Source organism: Podarcis erhardii, assembly GCF_964252035.2.
Source record: "Podarcis erhardii genome assembly, chromosome: 9".
Lineage (NCBI taxonomy): Eukaryota > Metazoa > Chordata > Lepidosauria > Squamata > Lacertidae > Podarcis > Podarcis erhardii.
In genome coordinates, this window is record NC_138512.1 from 52,682,009 (window position 1) to 52,701,272 (window position 19,264).

General features: G+C 44.1%; 1 protein-coding gene across 2 annotated transcripts in view; it reads left to right on the top strand.

Moving 5' to 3' along the window:
• The first annotated feature begins 2,596 nt into the window (after positions 1–2,596).
• Positions 2,597–19,264, top strand: part of PRSS12 (serine protease 12) — a 51,051-nt gene continuing 34,383 nt past the window's right edge. Inside the window, exons 1-2 of one of the 2 annotated variants that reach the window (XM_081876783.1) lie at positions 2,597–2,639; positions 15,628–15,766. In XM_081876783.1, the coding sequence (XP_081732909.1) occupies positions 2,612–2,639; positions 15,628–15,766 (167 nt within the window). In that variant the 5' untranslated portion in view covers positions 2,597–2,611. Of the gene's footprint in view, positions 2,640–2,943; positions 3,410–15,627; positions 15,767–19,264 lie in introns of those variants that run through there. The other variant, XM_081876782.1, reaches the window with a different exon arrangement.

A 19,264-nucleotide genomic window follows, 5' to 3' on the forward strand; every position in this document is an offset into this window, starting at 1 on the left:
TCTCTAATATAGTAAACAGAGATGAGCACATGGTAGAGTTGTCTTGGATCCAGGCATCATCAGGCAGTGTGGAATCTGAAGTAAGAATCTTGGAATGTGGGGAACACACCCATAGATGAAACAGAATGGCATAAAAACAACAGGGCAATTGAAAGCTAGGCAAGCATCTGGAATTGTCTCTGAAAAAAAGGGAGAGAGAAACTGAATGACATAGGTATGAATGGGAATGAATTACATTACAAAGGCAAACCATGAAACTGCTTTGTATGGTGTAATCGTATTAACTCCAGTGGGTCTTTGTTTATTTACTGTGGAGCAAGTGGCTTGGGGGACTAAAACTTTTTATGCTGTGATCCTAAATACATTACAGTTTCTGTTGACACCAATGGATTTCCCATCTAATGTGTCTAATGGTATGAGCAGGGGTGGAATTATAACCCAAGTAGAAGACAGACACCCCATTGCACCCCTTATTTGAGCTGCTGAACATTATACATAAAATTGTGGCTCTGTGTAAACCACCATTCAGCTTTCAGTACTCAGGATATGAGGTGAACCAAAGAACAGGTGCATGTATATGTATGCCTATACATATGTGGGACGCGGGTGGCACTGTGGTCTAAATCACAGAGCCTAGGACTTCCCGATCAGAAGGTCGGCGGTTTGAACCCCCGCGACAGGGTGAGCTCCCATTGTTCGGTCCCTGCTCCTGCCAACCTAGCAGTTCGAAAGCACGCCAAAGTGCAAGTAGATAAATAGGTACTGCTTTGGTGGGAAGGTAAACGGCGTTTCCGTGCACTGCTCTGGTTTGCCAGAAGCGGCTTAGTCATGCTGGCCCCATGACCCGGAAGCTGTACGCCGGCTCCCTCGGCCAATAAAGTGAGATGAGTGCCACAACCCCAGAGTCGGCCACGACTGGACCTAATGGTCAGGGGTCCCCTTTACCTTTTACATATGTGGCAGGTGTTTTGGAACCTGCTGTAGTCCGTGAATCTGCCCATGTATGGAAAATAAATGTTCCTGGAATTTTTATTTCTAACTCTTTCAGTTGGTTTTCTGGTGAATTTAATGCAAGCTACTCTAAATAATAACTAGGGAGGCTGGCCCACTCTTACTAGACAGCCCTTCCGATTCCCTTGTGGTGCTAACAGTGGTCAGCAGTTTCCTAGCGTGGCCAGGCCGTTCTTCAACAAGCTCAAGAGAGCGTCACTGGTAAACTGGCACATCTCTGGGAACTGGCACGAGGCACAGCAAGGGAAAGGCCGAGCAGACACTCCCCCTCCCCTGCCTAAACCAACTTGGCTCCCGGGATGTTTTGCTCACGACGCGCAGGCGCGCGCCAGGATTCCCGCATTCCAAAGCAGAACAGGAGGTAACGGAGCGCGAGTCACGTGCGTCGGTTTAGCGGACTTGGGCGCAGGGGCCGGTTGGTTTTGCGCAAAAGGATAGAAAGGAAACCGGCGGCCCTACCTGCCGCCTCCACTAATCAATTTCCCCAGTTTCTCTCAAATCTGGTCCACAGGGGGAGGGGGGCTCCCGTTTGCCTTATTCTGCCTAACTTTTCCCCGCATAAGGAGGACGCTACTGCCAGCAGATGCCTCTCGCCTCGCTCTTCTTTCTGGTTGGTATCGATGCTTTTGCGTCGGATCGCAACGGGCCATGGTGCGCCCCGATTCCTTAGCAGGCTCGCGGAAATCTCTCCGGGTGGCCGAGATCTTCCCTCCACCTCCCACTCGACTTTGGGTGCCTTGTCCCAGATGGAGACTGTGAGCTTCTCCGCTGTTCTCCAGCTCTGCCCGCAGCCTGAGTTTGCCCTTCTCATCTCTCTGCGCCCGGGTGATTTTTCAGGGTTCAGCTGGAACCAGAAGAGCCTCGAGGGCTTAGTTTCCCTCGCCCGGCAACATCAGGGCTCTCCGAAGACAGTCCTGTACTCCGTCTCTTGTGCACGTACAAAGCGCTTGCCCTCCTTCAGTAATCATCACAGCCCCCTTCTCCGTATGTGCCTGACTTTTTGGGGAAGACGATCCATCTCCGAAGATGGGCTTGTCAGCTCGCCCAGCCTCCAGAAAGGATCCTGAATAGTTCCCGGACAGGCAGAGATGCAAATGGTGCGGCTTTCCTGCCAGCATAGGAGGGGGAAACGCTTGACCAGTGGCATTTCTGCAGATGCTGGTATAGCTGTGAAAGGCATATGTGAATCTCCCAGACTGGGACTGGGAAGGGGCGTCGTCGTGGGCGGCAAAGAACATTCCCATGGGGGCAGCTCGCACGTTACACAGATGGCGATGCGAAGATCGAGCCTTCGTCATTCTCAGAGGAGACCCCCCCCCCCGGAAATCAATGGGTTTGTTATGACTTACTTAAGCCCCATTGATTTCCGCGGATTTACCCCCGAGTATGACGGAAGTCTGGATTCAAAATATGAACAACGAGGGCGAGACGATGGTTGGATCCAGACTTGAAGGAGACCCCCTTGAAGCCAACTGGCATAATGGAATCCTGACCAGCAAGGCTTATTGATTCCCGTGGCTTCCCTCTATGACTACGTCTGGAGGCCAAATGGGAAGATACAGATGATGATGATGATGATGGGTTGGATCCAGACTTAATCATGCACAGAGGAGAACCCCTGAAATCAAGTTAGTCACGACTAACTTAAGTCTCACTGCTTTCTGTGGGTTTACTCCGACTATGTCTAAATCGAATACCTTAAAAAGCAACATTATTATTATTATTATTATTATTATTATTATTAACCACGTCGTCGTCCATGTCCTTGGGCGGACGACGGCAGCTTGCTGTGAGGCAGCTCGGTGGGCGCGGGCCGGGCCGGGGCGCCGGGAGCGTGTGGGGCGGGGGGAAGGCGTCGCGCGCTCCCCGGCCGGGGTGGGGGTGGGGGAGGATTAATGGGAGGCCGCGCGGCCCCGCCCTCTCCTTCCCCTCAGCCAGGGCGCGAGAGCCGAGGGGCGATGGACCAAAGCGAGCGCGACTGGCACCATGACATTCGCGCGCCTCTTCCTGGCGGCGGCGGCGGCGGCTCTGGGGACGCTCGCTGAGCCGGGCGCTTCGGAGCCGGCTCGCTCGCCTCTCCCTTTCGCCCCGCGGGGCTCTGCCCGCCAGCCGCCTCAGGCGCGCTCCCCGCCGCCGCCGCCGCCTCTGCCGCTCCAGCACCACCAGCCCGCCGGCGGCTGCCCGCGAGGCGGCGGGCGCTTCGTCAACGTCACCGAGTCCGGCGCCGAGTGCCTGCCCTGGGCGGACGTGCCCACCTTCCTGGAGAAGACGCCTCAGGGCAGAGGGCTGCGAGGGCAGCGCAACTTCTGCAGGAACCCCGACGGCAGGAGCAGGCCCTGGTGCTTCTTCAGGAACAGCCGCGGCAGGGTCGACTGGGGCTACTGTGATTGCAGGCAAGGTGAGGAAGAGGAAGAGGAAGGCGGAGGGGGGGGGCAGGTGACAGGAGGGAGAGCGAGAAGGGACCCTCCAACAAGGGACCTATTTGCTTCTGTATTCTGCTACCTCCCCCTGCGTCTATTTCTCTCCCCCCGCCCATTTTTGGAGTGTAATTGTGCATTGATGATGATGATGATGAAATACAGGTATGTACTTCAAGGAGCTCCAGGTAGTATACATGATTCTCCCCCCCCCCTCTCCTCCACAACATTCCTGGGAGATAAGTTAGGCTGAGAAACTGATACTGTCCCAAGCTGTCCCAAGGACAACGGGGATTCAAACCCAGATTTCTGGGGTCCTTATCTGGCACTAACCCCTACGCCACACTGCCTCTGATTTCCCTATAACCAGACAGTCAAGTGGCTCCTTCTGTTTGATACAATCACTGCAACTGTCTCTTCCTCGTTTCCAGGGCCAAACTAGATAGTAAATGAGGAAGGATTGAGGTGTAGAAGGGCACTCAACAGCAGGCAAGGAAGTAGCCAGAGTGAGGAGGGGGAAGAGAAACCCACCTTCCTTCAAAGCTAATATTTGAATTGGGGTGGGGTGAGGATTCCCATTGGCACCAATGTGGGATTCCCCCTCCCATGCCAGGGTGGGGATCCTGCAGGCCTCCAGATGTTGCTGGACTGCAGTTGTTATCATCCCTGACCAATGGCAATCTTGACTGGCGCAAATGGATGTTGGGCTCCATAAACAGCTGGAGAGGTCCCTCACCCCTGGCCCAAAGCAAATTGCAGACTCAGAGCAGTGTTTTTTCTCCCAAGGACACCAGTGTCTCTCTATACATCTGCCCCAATCTCAATAGTTAGGAGAACAACAACGCACAACCATCACAGCTGCTGCTATTTAAATTGTTCAAAACCTGCATAGTGAAGCCATAAAGTGTGGGGTAGTAAACTTTTGTGTGATAATCTTTGGTGTGAGAATAGGGTTGTTGCAAGTCTACAAGACTACCCCTTTTTTCATCCCTGTGGAACTTTGGAAGTTTGTGAGACTGTTGTGGTGGATGCTCTCTGGCTACCAAGCATAGCCCTGCATCCTTCAGGCTATGAGAACAATTGCTCAGGTGGGCACTGCTGAGCTGGTATTCATTAGCTTGCTCTAATGGGACAAGGTTAATTCTGGAAGAAGGGCTGAGTTGGTTAGGCGAGTTGGTTGCTTGGATGCTGAGGTCTCTGTGTGCTTGTTGCCCTTGTTAGTTGTTGGGAAGTACGTGTTGGTTGATTTTTGAAACTGTTTATATTCCAGCATGTACTGTGTAGTGGTGTTGTGTATGTGTGTCAGCTGTTGCGATTTATGTATGAGAGAGAGATGCTAAAGACGAATGCTGAAAGTCTATTAGAATGCATTGTTTCTTTCTGAATGATATGTGGATTTCTAAATGGCTGATGAAATGCATTCAGATGAATACATTCGAATGTATATTGTTTTTAAAAATTATGTCTGGAGACTGAAAGTTCCTGTGTTTCGGGGGGGGGGCATGGATTTGTGTTGTGAGGTTTGTGTGTATGGCCTGCAGTATGCATTTATTTAAACATTTATATCCCACCTTTGAATTAAAAAATGAACCTTTAAGGCAGCTTGCAGATAATTCAAGTTGTGACTGTTGGATGTATGCATATTGGTTGCCCCAGGGTTGGGAGGATACCCGCTGTGGTGTTTTGTGCATTGGCTACTGGAATTTATGTGTGCTCTGATGACATGCTTTAAGTTTGGCTCATGTACATGTTGCCTGTACTAATTGATGTGTATTGACTGTTGAGTTGTGTGCCTTCATTTACGACTTTTCATTACAATATTAAACTTAATAATCACCTAATATTAATAGTCTCTATGTGATTTACAATACTGCTTTGAAGATGCCATTTGTTATACAATACCCTAGTGGTATGTTTATTGTTGACTACTTCACTTTTAGGGACGCGGGTGGACTTGCCGATCGTCAGGTCGGCGGTTCGAATCCCCGCGGCGGGGTGCGCTCCCGTTGCTCGGTCCCAGCGCCTGCCAACCTAGCAGTTCGAAAGCACCCCCGGGTGCAAGTAGATAAATAGGGACCGCTTACTAGCGGGAAGGTAAACAGCGTTTCTGTGTGCTGCGCTGGCTCGCCAGATGCAGCTTGTCACGCTGGCCACGTGACCCGGAAGTGTCTTCGGACAGCGCTGGCCCCCGGCCTCTTAAGTGAGTTGGGCGCACAACCCTAGAGTCGGACACAACTGGCCCGTACAGGCAGGGGTACCTTTACCTTTACCTTTTACTTCACTTTTACTTCTTGTATTTGTTTCAATATCTTGCTTAAGCTCTCAGCCATGATGTATGTGTTAGCTAGTGAGTTTTTGCAAAAAAAAAAAAAGGCACCAAACCCTACAACTAGATTGCATGGCTAATGAATTATTTACTGTAATGTATATTGACTGATTGCAGCATACAGTAGTTAGTTGTGATCTTCGGGGGGGGGGCAGCATATTGTGTACTGGTAATGTGTGAAATATGTGTGTTGGTTGGTATTCTTTTTTACAGTACAATTCCACACATGTTTATGTGGAAGTAAGTCCAATGGGACTTAAGCCAATGTAAGTGTGAATAGGGTTTCAGTCTTAGTTACTTGTGTTTATGCAAATGGACTGCTACCAGCTATCCCCTTCACTTTTACATGGGTTATTATTTCATTTATAACTTACCTTTCCATTGTAGAACCCAAGCTAATGCAAATAGGGTTCTCAGGTGATCTCCCACTGAGACACTGACCAGAGCCAGATTTGGTTAGGCTGCTGCATCATGTCCCTTCAGACAATGCCATGTAGTGATGCCCTGTAAGTACCGTAAAGCTGGAAGAGGGGGAGGGCTGGACAGCAGTCTTGCATACTGAGGAGAATTTGCCAAAAGGTTTGGAGAAAGTAAGCCTCCCAGGTGGACACAGTGAAGGCTGCTTATGCACATTAAACTTAAGTTGTTAGGGAACAAGGGGTCGGCCTGATTCCACAGGGCAAGCACTCTCTGACTCCAATGTCCCCCCAGGAATCAGATCATGTAAACTTCAAGTGTACGACAGAATGTCTCCTGTTGTTTAAAGTGCCAGTGGAAAGGTGATCTGTGTGTTTTCCAAGCCAATTTCTTCCAGAATTATTTAAACTGGAAGGCTGACTCCAACCTTGCAGTTTGTATGCCTGAAAAGTGGGAAGGAATTGACACCCAACGGGCCAGGTTTTCCTTCTCTGCATTGACAACCAGTTTGAGCTCCTCTGCTCAAGCAGGAATCTGCACAACATTGCTTTCAAGGGGGTGTGCACTCTAGGCACACATCCAAATGCTCATCCTAGTTGTAATCACTAGTTACAGCTCTAACATGGATCCATCTTAACCCTGCAGATCTTGAACCAAAAAAGATTCAGCATAGGGTAATGTGCAGGCTGGAAAAAAAATAAAAGGATAAATGAAAAGGTTCTTCTGTTAGCCCTGCCTTTCTTCTCTCTTTCTCCACTCCCTTTAATTGTTTTATGGGTCCACACTAAAGAGGGTGTAACAACATGTAAGTACATAAGTAGGACCTGCTACAGCAGGCCAGTGGCCTATGTAGTCTGACATCTTGTACCCATAGGCATCTAGCTGGCCCCATGAGAAGTCTGCCAACAGAACCCAAGCGCAAGAGAACTCTTCCCTCCTATGGTTTCTGACAGTTGGCATTGAGGACAGCATAATTACAGTACCTGGCAAGGGACAAATCATGATCACAAATGTGGTTTTTCCAAGGTGAGGCTCATCCACTGCACTCTAAGTAAGGGCTTATCCAAACTAACCTTTCCTCCACCCTTTCCGGGCAGGGTCCATGCTTTAAGGCTGCATGTCCAAGCAGCTCCCCCACCCCCTTTTCTTTTTTGCTGTGCAGCAGTCCCCATGAAAACTTGCTCTTTAAAGCTCAGTGGACCAAACTGCAACCCACGGAAAACCTGAATTGATGCTTGTTCCGATTGAGTGCTAAAGGGTAGGTTTTCATGGGGAAAGCTCCAGGGCAATGAAATGAAATGTTTGGACACAGGCCTTTTAAGTGTGGACCTGTGCCTGGAAAGAGTGGGGCGGCGGCAAAGGTAAGTGTAGATAACCCTTAAATTTGTTAATCCCAGTGATTTCTCCAAATGTGGGAAACTCAGCTGCATAATTTGTGATCCAGCAGGGTTATTCATTTGTATCACATACAGGAGCTATGATGTCTTCCATATATACAGGTGTACTGTACCTTCATTTTTCAAAATAATTATGAGACGGTGTCTAAATTTATCCATTTTAAAAGAAAATGTAATTTTTGTAGTGACGTCTATTAATATACAAATCCTTTGGATGTATAATGTATTGACTGTAGTAAATGTTAAACTAAGTTGGATCTCATTTTCAATAAGTCTCCCAGGTAGTTTCATAAGCAGGCGATGGGGTGAAAAATTATATTAATAAAAAGAACCTATCAGAAATAGTGCAACAGATGTACTGATATATGTGGTTTCATCACCACTAAGGTTAAACTGTTATTATTTTAGTAATAATATACTGTTCATATATCTGACAGATGCCACGTCATTTGAAGTTCTCCTTGCCTTTCTTCAGCATAATCATTTACAAAGTTTTTGAGATACTAAAGATGAGAGAGGTTTATTGATACGGCTGGGCAATTTAGCTTGCACTCACCAGCAACTACATTTCCATGCTACAGTTTACTGTACTTTAGAGCAGAGGTGGCCAATCTCTTGCACTCCACAAGTAAAATCCAAGGTAAGATTCACAGCCCTGCCCTCATACCTTGGTTTGACTTTGTTGTTGACAGGTCAGTACAGAAAGGTGGGGAAGGTATGTTGGCCAGGCTCATATTTTGCAGCCAAATCTCCTGAACCTGTCTAGGAGTGTTCCTCCACATGCCCTCACAGTCAGAGGCAGTATCATTCTAAATACCAGTTCCTGGAAACTGCTCGAGAGGAGAGTGTTGTTGTCCTCAGGAATGGCTTGTGGGCATCTGGTTTGTCACTGTGAGAACAAGTTGCTGTACTAGATAGGCTACTGGCCTGATCCAGTAGTGCTGTTCTTATATATCACTTGCAGCACCCACTGCATACTCTTGTTTTGCTAGATCATGCCCCATGTCACACAGAAACCCACAAATGAAGCTCCATTTAGTTAGTAAGAAGCTTCTGAGTGACTGTTGTAGCTAGTAGTTCTGATAGCTAGGCTCACTCATCTTTCCTCTCGCAGCACCCGGGTTCTTTTTGGGCTTAGAGCATCAGAGAAGAACAAGGACATAGCTGCTTGCTGAGACTTGCTTGTTGCTTCTTATCCAAAAAGATGCTGGTTGATGTCAGAGGGAGGATCTCAGTGGGAGGCACTAAGAGAGGGTTGGAAATGAGTTCTTTTACATTACAGTGTTCGTTGGTAGCTACTGGAACAAATAACTGCTACAGTCATTTGAGGCTTATTTCCATATGGAGCCTTTTTCATCGGCTTCTTTGTGAGCCAGTTCTTCAAGACTCTTCAGAGTCCATCAGGAGCAAACCAGCTGTATGTTTCGTCAGTCTGGCTGTGTTCCATGGCATTACATTTATTTGTGGTAAGCACTGTCACGCTAGGTGTAAACATTTCCTTCCACAACAGACTTGTAGCATGAAGCATGAAGCACTTCTCCATATGCATCTTGATATAAACATGTGGATAGATCCATGCTTGAACATATTCTTGAAGAGTAACATGGTATTTCCCAGGGTACTTTAGGAAGCAAGAATGTGGTTTTGAACTGGAACATATTCTATATTATTTAGTTAGTTATTATTTAATTTCATTTATGAACCTCTTCCTGTGAGTCATCTTAAAGTGAGGTACAATACAACAAAAACAAACACAAAACAATTATACAGTGGTAGCTTGGTTTACAAACTTAATTCGTTCAGGAAGTCTGATCTTAAACCAAAGCGTTCTTAAACCAAGGCGTGCTTTTACATAGCAGCGGGGGACTCAGTTACACTCAACAGGAAGTGAAACATGTTCTTATTCCAAGGCAAAGTTCACAAACCAAAACACCTGCTTCCGGGTTTGCAGCGTTCTTAATCCAAGTTGTTCATAAACTACCGTAAGTGGTTCTTAAATAAAAATAAAATATAAATAAATAAAATGGTTAAAGCAATTACATATAAAACAATTAAGCAACAACTATCGCATAAATAAGATCAATTTCAAATCCAATACAGATACTGACTAGGACAACAATCTCTACTTAGAAGGCTTGTTGAAAGAAGAAAGTCTTCAATAAGCACCTAAAGTGGCATATAGATGATGCTTGTCTGATATATAATGGGAGGGAGTTCCAATGGGTAGGTGCTGCTACACCAAACATCTGATTTTGACATTGTGGGAAATGGACCCATTCAAAAGATTGCATCTGCAGGATTGGATGAATATATTGGAGATGAGTTGATCTTTTAGGTATGCTGGTCTCAAGCAGTTTAGGGCTTTAAGACCATTTCCAGCACCTTCAACTTAGCCCAGTAGCTAGTTGGCAGCTGTGATGGGTATATCTTTGCTACAGATATGCATATACTACAGATTAATAATCTATCGTAAGGCCAAAGGTCATACCTCTTACCTCCGATCTTCGAGAAATGGATTGCAACACGATTACTATTAAGGGAGAACACTGTTCCTTAGAATGCTTGGGAGATAATAGCCTGGTCCACACATCACATGAAAAATAAACTATGGTTTAAAGCATGGGTGGCTAGCCCTCAGTTGAGGGGCCCGATTCAGTCCCACAAGCAATTTTTTCTGAATGCTCTGCCCCCCCCCCCCAGCACCACCAATTTTGGTGGGAGCAAAAAGGAAAGAAAATAATGTGAACACAGTACTGGGGGCCAGTGCCCTGATGGAGATATCAGTTTCTCCCTACCTCATCGTCAATTTGATTATTTGATAAGTGGAGAGAGAGCAGTAATCCTTCCTCCTCAGCTGGATCAGCACAGGACAGCTCATGGGTCGTGTGTGACTGTGTCTGCTTGTGTTTATCCTGTATAAATGTGAGAGCTACGAGCGTGAGGCGGGCACGGCCACTGGGACATTATGGTGAAGGGTGGGTGACAGATGATGATGTTGATGGTGCAGCCCCTGGAGGTTGACCAAAGGCCAAACAAGTTAGCCACTCCTGGCTTAATGAGCTGCATGCTAGTTCATGTGGCTCAAAGGTCACCTCTTATGTTCCGCTTCGCTCTAGAATGCTTTGGCGCTGCAGGGTGGAAGCAACCCAGAGGATGACTTCACATTATGTGTGAACATTATCGTTGTGGTTTGTTCACCACTCATGGTCTGTGTGAAGGAAACAAACTATGATTGCTGATTTACATGTAATATGAAACCATCTTCTTGTTTCTGTTTCCTCTGTCTTGCACCAAAGCAAGGAGCAAAGCAGGGATTTTCAGCAGCATGCACCAGCATGCTGCTTGTTTGCATTTAACCATAGTTTATTTTTAATTATGGTCTAATGTGTCATGCAAACTGGCCAGGGCAGAATAAGAAAGAATAACCCCTGCAGCCTGGAATTTCCACCTTCATGTATTTACCCTGCAGCACATAACAATACAATATAAGTGTTTTCCCCTTGAGATCATCTAGGAATGTAAATGCATGTAATTTTAGATCTGTTACAAAATTGATTCTGGAATATAGTGTCATTCAAGCTAGAAGTTGCTGGATGAATGATAGATGACTCTTTCTGGAGGAATAATTCTATTATTTATCTGCAATTATGTAACTAGGAATTTTTTTATACTTTTTGGAAATACTTTCCAATCTCATATTGAAGTTTTGGTAATGAAAGTGGCTAACATTAGCCTGTTAAAAATAACAATGAAATGTACACATTCTTTATAACAAAATAATAGAACAACAGGAATATGCTCATCGTGAAAGCAACAGCAGTATCTAAAACTATTTCTCAGCTCTCAGTGGTCTGGTCTCAAAGGCCTGTCAAATAAACCTTTGCTGATCTTCTAAAAACCTAACAAAGTAGAATTATTTTCCTATTCTTTCTCTAATCCAGAAATCGTTGAACAAATTTAAAAGAGTACAGGGTGAAGGCCAACTTAATATGGAAGTATTTGTATTTTACTTTTTTTCCTGAAAGTGAGATGGCTCCTTGGGAGCCATTCTCATTATACCCCTAACTCCCTCCCCTACTTTAATTATTTCCAGCTCAATAGCACATGAGACAATTAGGTCACAGGCCATTGCATGTCTTTTATTTCCATGGAATCTTAGATCATTGATCAATGAGCTGTAGCACTGTGAAGGAACTATTGCAGACAAGTACACAGCCAATGCACACATTGCTTTGGGACTTTCAGATTTCAGGAGCGATAAATGTATAGGAATTCAGAAACCCTCATTTGTGTGTGTGAGTGTGTGTGTGTGCGCGCGCGCTGGGAGGTTGATAGAGCTATATTGTATGCATAAAGGACATTGATTTTCAGCAGCAGTAAAACAGGTTGGAATCAGCTGAGAGTTTCTTCTTGTCTGCCCTCTTTCATCTACGTTCTATGCTTGGTCTTGCCTCATGCAGAGCCCGTGACAAGTGTTAACCAAGTAAATCTCATCCATGCTAGTCTGAATTCCCCTTTCCAGCTTGCACTGGAAAATGTAACACAATCTTCTCTAAAGGGTAACAGGAGGTATCAAATACTTCTGCTTGGGGCCATTCCAAAGGAGCTCTAATTGCCAGGCTGAATATAAACAGCGTGAACTGACTCTTGGTGACTTCAAGTTTAAAGGTTTGGGTGGAGTCCAGAGAAAGGCACATCAGAATACCCACTGAAATCACTGAAACTTAACTGATTGGAATCCAAAGCATGGCTGCTTAAAGCACGGTCTTTCATTCGTTGAAGCATTTGGAGCAACTCCTTGTCCCAACACTCTATTGTAACTAAGCTGAAATGGTGTAACTGAAATACAGTGGTACCTCTGGTTACAAACACTTTGGGTTACAAACTCCGCTAACCTGGAAGTAGCTGCTCCTGGCTGCTAACTTTGCCCCAGGATGTGAACAGAAGTTGCACGCCGGAGGCCCCATTAGCGAAAGCACGCCTCAGGATAAGAACGGTTTCAGCTTAAGAACGGGCCTCTGGAACGAATTAAGTTCATAAGCAGAGGTACCACTGTATAACATGTATTATTCTTTACCTGTTAACTCCTGTCTCCATTTCCCCCTTATTATTTTCTTCTTGTATCTATTTGTTTAGTAAGCCTCTTGGGTTAGAGGTTTGTTAAGTCTATTCTATGTAAGGTGCCATATTCTTCTATTATGTTATATAAAGTAAATAATAGGAATCAATTGCAAGGAACAATGTATAGAATCAGGTTGTTAACTGAGTGCATCTGCTGGTCCCACTGAAATACTTTTGATTTTAGTGGGCTTAAACACAACTAAATTTCCTTACATTGCAGCTAGAATGACTATTCCCTTTATTATAGTAAAGGTAAAGGTACCCCTGCCCGTACGGGCTAGTCGTGTCCAACTCTAGGGTTGCGCGCCCATCTCACTTAAGAGGCCAGGGGCCAGCGCTGTCCGGAGACACTTCTGGGTCACGTGGCCAGGGTGACGAAGCTGCTCTGGCGAGCCAGCACCAGCGCAGCGCAGCGCAATGAAACGCCATTTACCTTCCCGCTATAAAGCAGTACCTATTTATCTACTTGCACTTAAGTGTGCTTTCGAACTGCTAGGTGGGCAGGAGCTGGGACCAAACGACGGGAGCTTACCCCGCCGCGGGGATTCAAACCACTGACCATACAATCGGCAAGTCCTAGGCGCTGAGGTTTTACCCACAGCGCCGTGACGCAGGGAAAATGTTACCTTGTTCATTCTCCTTGACCTCTCAGCAGCTTTCAATACCATCAACCATGGTATCTTTCTGGAGTGGCTGCCTGAGTTGGGGGGGGTGAGTAGCAGTGCTTTGTGGTGGTTCCAGCCCTAATTGGATGGACATTTCCAAGGGAGTGATGCTTGGAGAATGTTTGGCCCGGTGGAGCCTTCAATGTGGGGTTTCTCCAGGCTTGATTTTATCCCTTACGCCAGAGCTTTCCAAACTTTTCATGTTGGTGACACACTTTTTTAGACATTCATCATTTAGTTCCAGCAGTAACGGGACCAGAAGACATCCAAAGCAGCTATCATGTCCTCTCAGGGAACCCTCATGTGCACCATAGCCAGGGTTAACTTTGTGTTTCATGTGAAACAACCCATATAATGTTCTGCATAGAACTGAATAGTTTGCATGGGTGTGTAGCTAGAATGTTTTGAAACTGCTTGTGGATTTAAGGGCTAGCTATCTCAGTATAACCTGAAATAATCTATGGATCTTGATTGTGTAAACAAGTCCTCAGGGCTAGGATAATGCAGTCAGGAATTTTTAGTGTCGCAATTACATGGGATCCATATCTCTCCTTCTCTGACCTCAACTATGTGCCGTGGCATCTTCCTTTCCTTTTGATGAGGAACCCGTAATCCTTCAGATGTTGTTGGATTCCAGCTCTCATCAGCCTCTTCTGGCATGGCCAATGATCAGAGAAAGTGAGAGTTGTGGTCCAACAATATATGGAGGAGTTCAGCTTCCCTGTTCTGAACATAGTGAACAAGGCAGTGGCCTGCCTTCCTGATGTGCTGTTTGTAGAGAAGAATGGTCAATGGTCCCTCTAGAAAAAAAGAGATCAGCCCACAGATCAATACTAAGCCTAGCTGAAGGTTATACTGAGGACTGTGGCTCTAATTAGGACAAATATGTTGGTGGCTAAAGAGCAGAGCAAATGAATAAATTCATTGTATGTAATATTGGCTATTCAGGCTGGTACAAAATGTAATCCTATTTGGCCGAGAGTGGTCAAATTATAGAGGGAAAGAGTAAGGGACCTTTAACGAAATCCATAAACTCCAGCCCTTTACGTCCTTTAAATTTAGCCAAAGCTCACATGGAATACACTTCTGCCCAGGATATAACGTGCAACCTGTATTTATAGTGGCTTTTACAACAGTTACATAAATGCCCAATGGTGATATATAAAATGCTTCAGCTTCGTTGAACAAGATAACAAGTTTCTCATTTGTATAAACTATTTTCTCATTTTTCCATATCTGCCATGCGTGTGTTGTTTTGCTACCCAACCATGGGGGTGTTTTAAGGGTGGGGGTGTTTTCTTATTTCATTGCTAGACTTGAGGAAGTACAGACCATAAATTCACATGAGCTTTGTGAAGTGGTGTTTGGTTGTGGTCAAGTATGAACAAATGCATTCTTTGGCCTGAAATAAACTCCTGGCATCTCTGTCATGTATAATATTATATGGGTCACTGAAAAAGCTATGTAATCTATGTGATTGTTTTCTAATGCCTTTTAACATGATGGAATTAAATGAGAGGTATTCATCCCTGGCTATATTTTGTGGTGTGTGTGTGTATGTTTTAATGCCTTTTTAAAAAGGAACTGCAAATTCTGTAAAGCTGATATTTCTGTGCCTATATAGACACTGAGCTTCCAAGGAAGAAATGGTATTGTCACCGTTCATTTCATTTGTAGAGAAATAGTATATCAGGTTGGCTGTATGCAACTTGGAAGTACTGGTAACCTCTGTTACTCTGCTCCCTCATCGCTAGCCTCTGGCATGCCTAGCAGCAAGTTTAGAAGTGGGGTTAGCAAAACACAAATTTGTTCACCATATTAATACATTCCATGTAGATTTCCATTGAAAGACTATTTCAAGGTTGGTAAACAACAGCAAACACTTTTACAAATTTGCCTTAAACTTAACATACAATTCCAACACCAATCAAACACCACCCAAATAAAGTAGTTTCTTGGCTGAATATATCAAAGAATGCCAGTGGAGAAAACACTGAAAACATTATGGAACTAGGATATGGATACCTTTAATACCAAAGTAATATGAACACTGCATCTTTTCTTCCTCCTCTTCCTTAATCTACTGCTATCTGTCTCCATGAGGAACTTGCCATTACCCCAAATACAGCAAATGCTATTGAGAAGGTTTTTCCTGTAGGATACAGGGTTATTGTTTTTTAAATGGTTGCTGTAGACATTGCCAATATTTCATATATGAGAAGGATTCTAACACAGAGACACATAGCTTATCATTATTATTTTTTAATATATAGGTTCTGTGAGACTTAAAGGTGGCAAAAATGAGTTTGAAGGCACAGTTGAAGTTTATCTGAATGGAATATGGGGAACGATCTGCAGCAATCATTGGGATGATACTGATGCATCAGTGATATGTCAGCAGCTTGAACTTGGGTAAGTGCTATATAGCTCTTAATTCACATTGGGTTATAAATGGTACCTTACTCCTACACATTGTAAGAGTAAAATGGAGGTCAGTTCTCAGTTGTCTGTATTAGCGGATGTCACAATTGCTTGAAATAATAGAATGTATGTAGTCATTGACTTCAGTAGAAAGCCAGTGGCTTTAGAAATCATTTAAATAACTAAGTAATCAAAACAAGAAAGTTCTGAAAATTTCACTTTAATATAAAAAACAGTTTCTGTGCTCTGGTTCTAGAAGGAAGATATAAAATTGGGATACTAGTTTTCTCAAGGCACTCTAAAATAAGGACAAAATCTTAATCATAACTATGAAACTGTTCATAGTTTCTTTTTTAAAACAAAGCAAAACACTAGTAATGGAATCCTTTTTTGAGGGAAATATGCCCTATTTTAAAAAAACACAACAACAACAACAACAACAACAACAACAACAACAACAACAACAAACAAACAATATTTTATATAGGTGATTGAAAAGCTCTGTGTTGCAGCTGTATAATGGAATACAGGATCAGACTCCTGATGAAGCATTTCAGAGTAATTGCCATTCTCCATCTTTTTTTCTTTTTTTTAATTCTCCAGCTGTATTGGTTTCAGAGACAGCCTAGAAATCTGTGGAGTTCAGCTGCTGCCATCTCAGCACCCCGTAAATAGCAACTTGCCTTGTTTCTGTGCCCTTGCCTCTGGTGTTCACATAGTCTCTCTCTCTGTACTCTATGCCACTAATCTTCTTTTCGGCTTCATTTCGAACAGTTTTCTAAAAAAGTGAAAGGTGATGCTTAAAGCAGGAACACTGAAAAACAGAAAAGAATTATTAGGTCTATGGAATCTGTATTGATGCTACAGTCCTGCATGCATTACAGATTTTCTGCACAGAATACGAAATAGCATTAAATTAGCATATAGATTGTTGCAACATTATTATTTTTTTCATTTCATAAACTGAGGCAAAATACCACGTTGGGAGCATGACAATCTATACTTGCATTGCCTACAATTACCTACGTGGATATGATCCGCATGTAGGAAACCCATAATGTTTGGATATAAGTGGTCCTATATTATTCATGCACAAGTCCCAGTTTAATCAATCGCACTGACCTGCAAATAACTTATGGCGGGATTGCACAAAGATTGTTATATAACTTTGTATTTATGGTCTTGGGTGATTGCCTGTTGTATCTCGTGCAGTGGAACTGGTTCTCCCTAGAATAATTTGTAACACCAGTTCTTGCCTTGACATAGCAGGTGGTGGTTTTAGAATAAGAAGAGAATCTGACGACAAAGAAGACGATGAAATCTTGAGGGTGGATGAAAACACACACCACTGAACACAAAAGAAGCATGTTAAGGACTGTTGTTCTGTTCAACTGGGATAGGCCAACACTTGCCCAGGCCCAACCTAGCCCAGATCCAGCCTCACTGTACTCTGTGAAATTCCTTGTTGTTGATGAAACTAACAATTATACTGTAAATATAAACTATGCATTTGAATCGTTCTCAACTTGGTTTGAGTTTATTGAACCATACATTGCTTTAACATCTTCCTTAACCATGTAGAGAACTGCTTCCCACATGAAGTTCTACCCAGAGAGTTGCATTTTCATATATGCTATGGGGAAAAAAATCCCACAGTTGAAGAATTGTTCTACATTGTGGGTCCAACAGTCAAGAAGCTGGTTACAGCATGTACTGTAGAAGGATGTGAGGGGCAGATGGGGCTCGTCAACCTGGGAAGGCAGCCCATCTAGGAGAAAAAAACCACTGCTGCCTTGTGGGATATATTTGGGAAAAGAAAAGTCTAAGGAGTAAACCCTACACAAATCCATAGCCTAAAACGGTTGGATGGCACCTTGTATACCTCCTTCCGGCAACTCCTACAAGCAAGCTGGTGCCAAATGTATTGCTCTGCTTTCCTTTGGACCACATCAGCAAGGCTGAGGGAGGAGTCTTATCATCTAGGTAGCCCAGGACTTCCATGCACACTGCCAAGGCTTGCACCCTGGGAAGGTTACTTCAGTGCTGCTAACGCAGTGGTTTGACCTCAGCCCTGTAGGGGCATTCATTCTCTCTCGAGACAGACAGATGCCATCAAAAAAGAATCAGGAGTACAAACTCTTAAAGCAAGCTCATTATTTAGTAAAATGGTAGGGAATTTTATATGAATAAACTTTAAGCCCACCATTTCACATTTGATCCTTCTCTGACAGACTGGAACATAAATATTTAATTAATGCCATGTGACAGGTTGTCATCAAAATAATGAAAAATCAGCAGGTTGCTATGGATACATTATAGAAGTGATTAATTAACCATTTGCAACTTCAAGGGAGTTTTTCAGGAAATAATGAACACCCAAGTGCTGTATTCATCTGTTAATCCTACTGTGTTATTTACCTCTCTTCAATACATATTTGATCGTAAAAAGATTTTTTAAGAGGGTGATGCTTGAATATGTGTATTTTTCAACTGAAAGCAACTCTGCTAAATTCAAGTTGTAAGAAAAGACTGGGGAATGTTAAATGGCAGAAAGCATGACAAGTACAGTGCTGGATTTAATGCAGGGCAGAGTGCTATGTGATGGAAGAGAATTCTAGGGCTGCTGTGGCTTGCTATAGCCAAGCTATGATTCCTGGCTAAGGTCACCTGTGCTTCTTATTAATCCTATCCCATACTGAATATTACAATGGTGTCACCAGTAGTGGTACTGCTAGGGCAGAGGACAGGGAGGCCAACAGTAGGTGGAAGCAGAGTTTTGTCAGCATCTTTCTCCTTGTTAAGTTCTACAAAGGTAAACCTGAGACCATTGGGGAATCTGGCAGCCAGGTCCACCCTTGGACTGGTTGTGCATAAGGAAGCAGGCTAGCTCAGACTGAGGTTGGTGGGGCAGTGTCCCATTTGCCCTCATGGAGCAGTTTCCATTGCCTGTCACATCCCACAGAGTAAGGCTGCCTTGATTGTTCTTTTGTGTTATGGCCCTTTTAAAAAAACCAAACAAACCAAAGCTTTATTGGGTTTGCTTAGAATACATGCAATGTGATGTTAACTAGAGATTATTCTACTCTTCTTAAAAGAGTGGCCAGTTTGAACTGACTCTGAGCTGTTTTGTAATGTCTAATATTAATCTGCACATGCCAAACCAATTTATACAGATATGTGGATTAGATGAGATCAAAGTCCTGCCCATCTGGAGGTTGCAATTTTGCTTATGGTTTTAGCTGTGTGTTACGTGCAATTTCTCTGTCTGGTTTTCATGTAAAAAGGTTTTTGCTCCCAGATTTCTCAAGGTATGAGCGATATAAGCTGCCAGCGAGTCTGCTTGAATTATCTGTTTGATATTAGGATGGTTTCAAAATGAGCAACTAATTTCCATATAAAAATGGAACACATCGGGCTCTCCTAGGCTGCAACCTTCACCCGAGTGTGAATACCTGGTACAATGTATGGAGAAGACTGAAGAAGAGATGC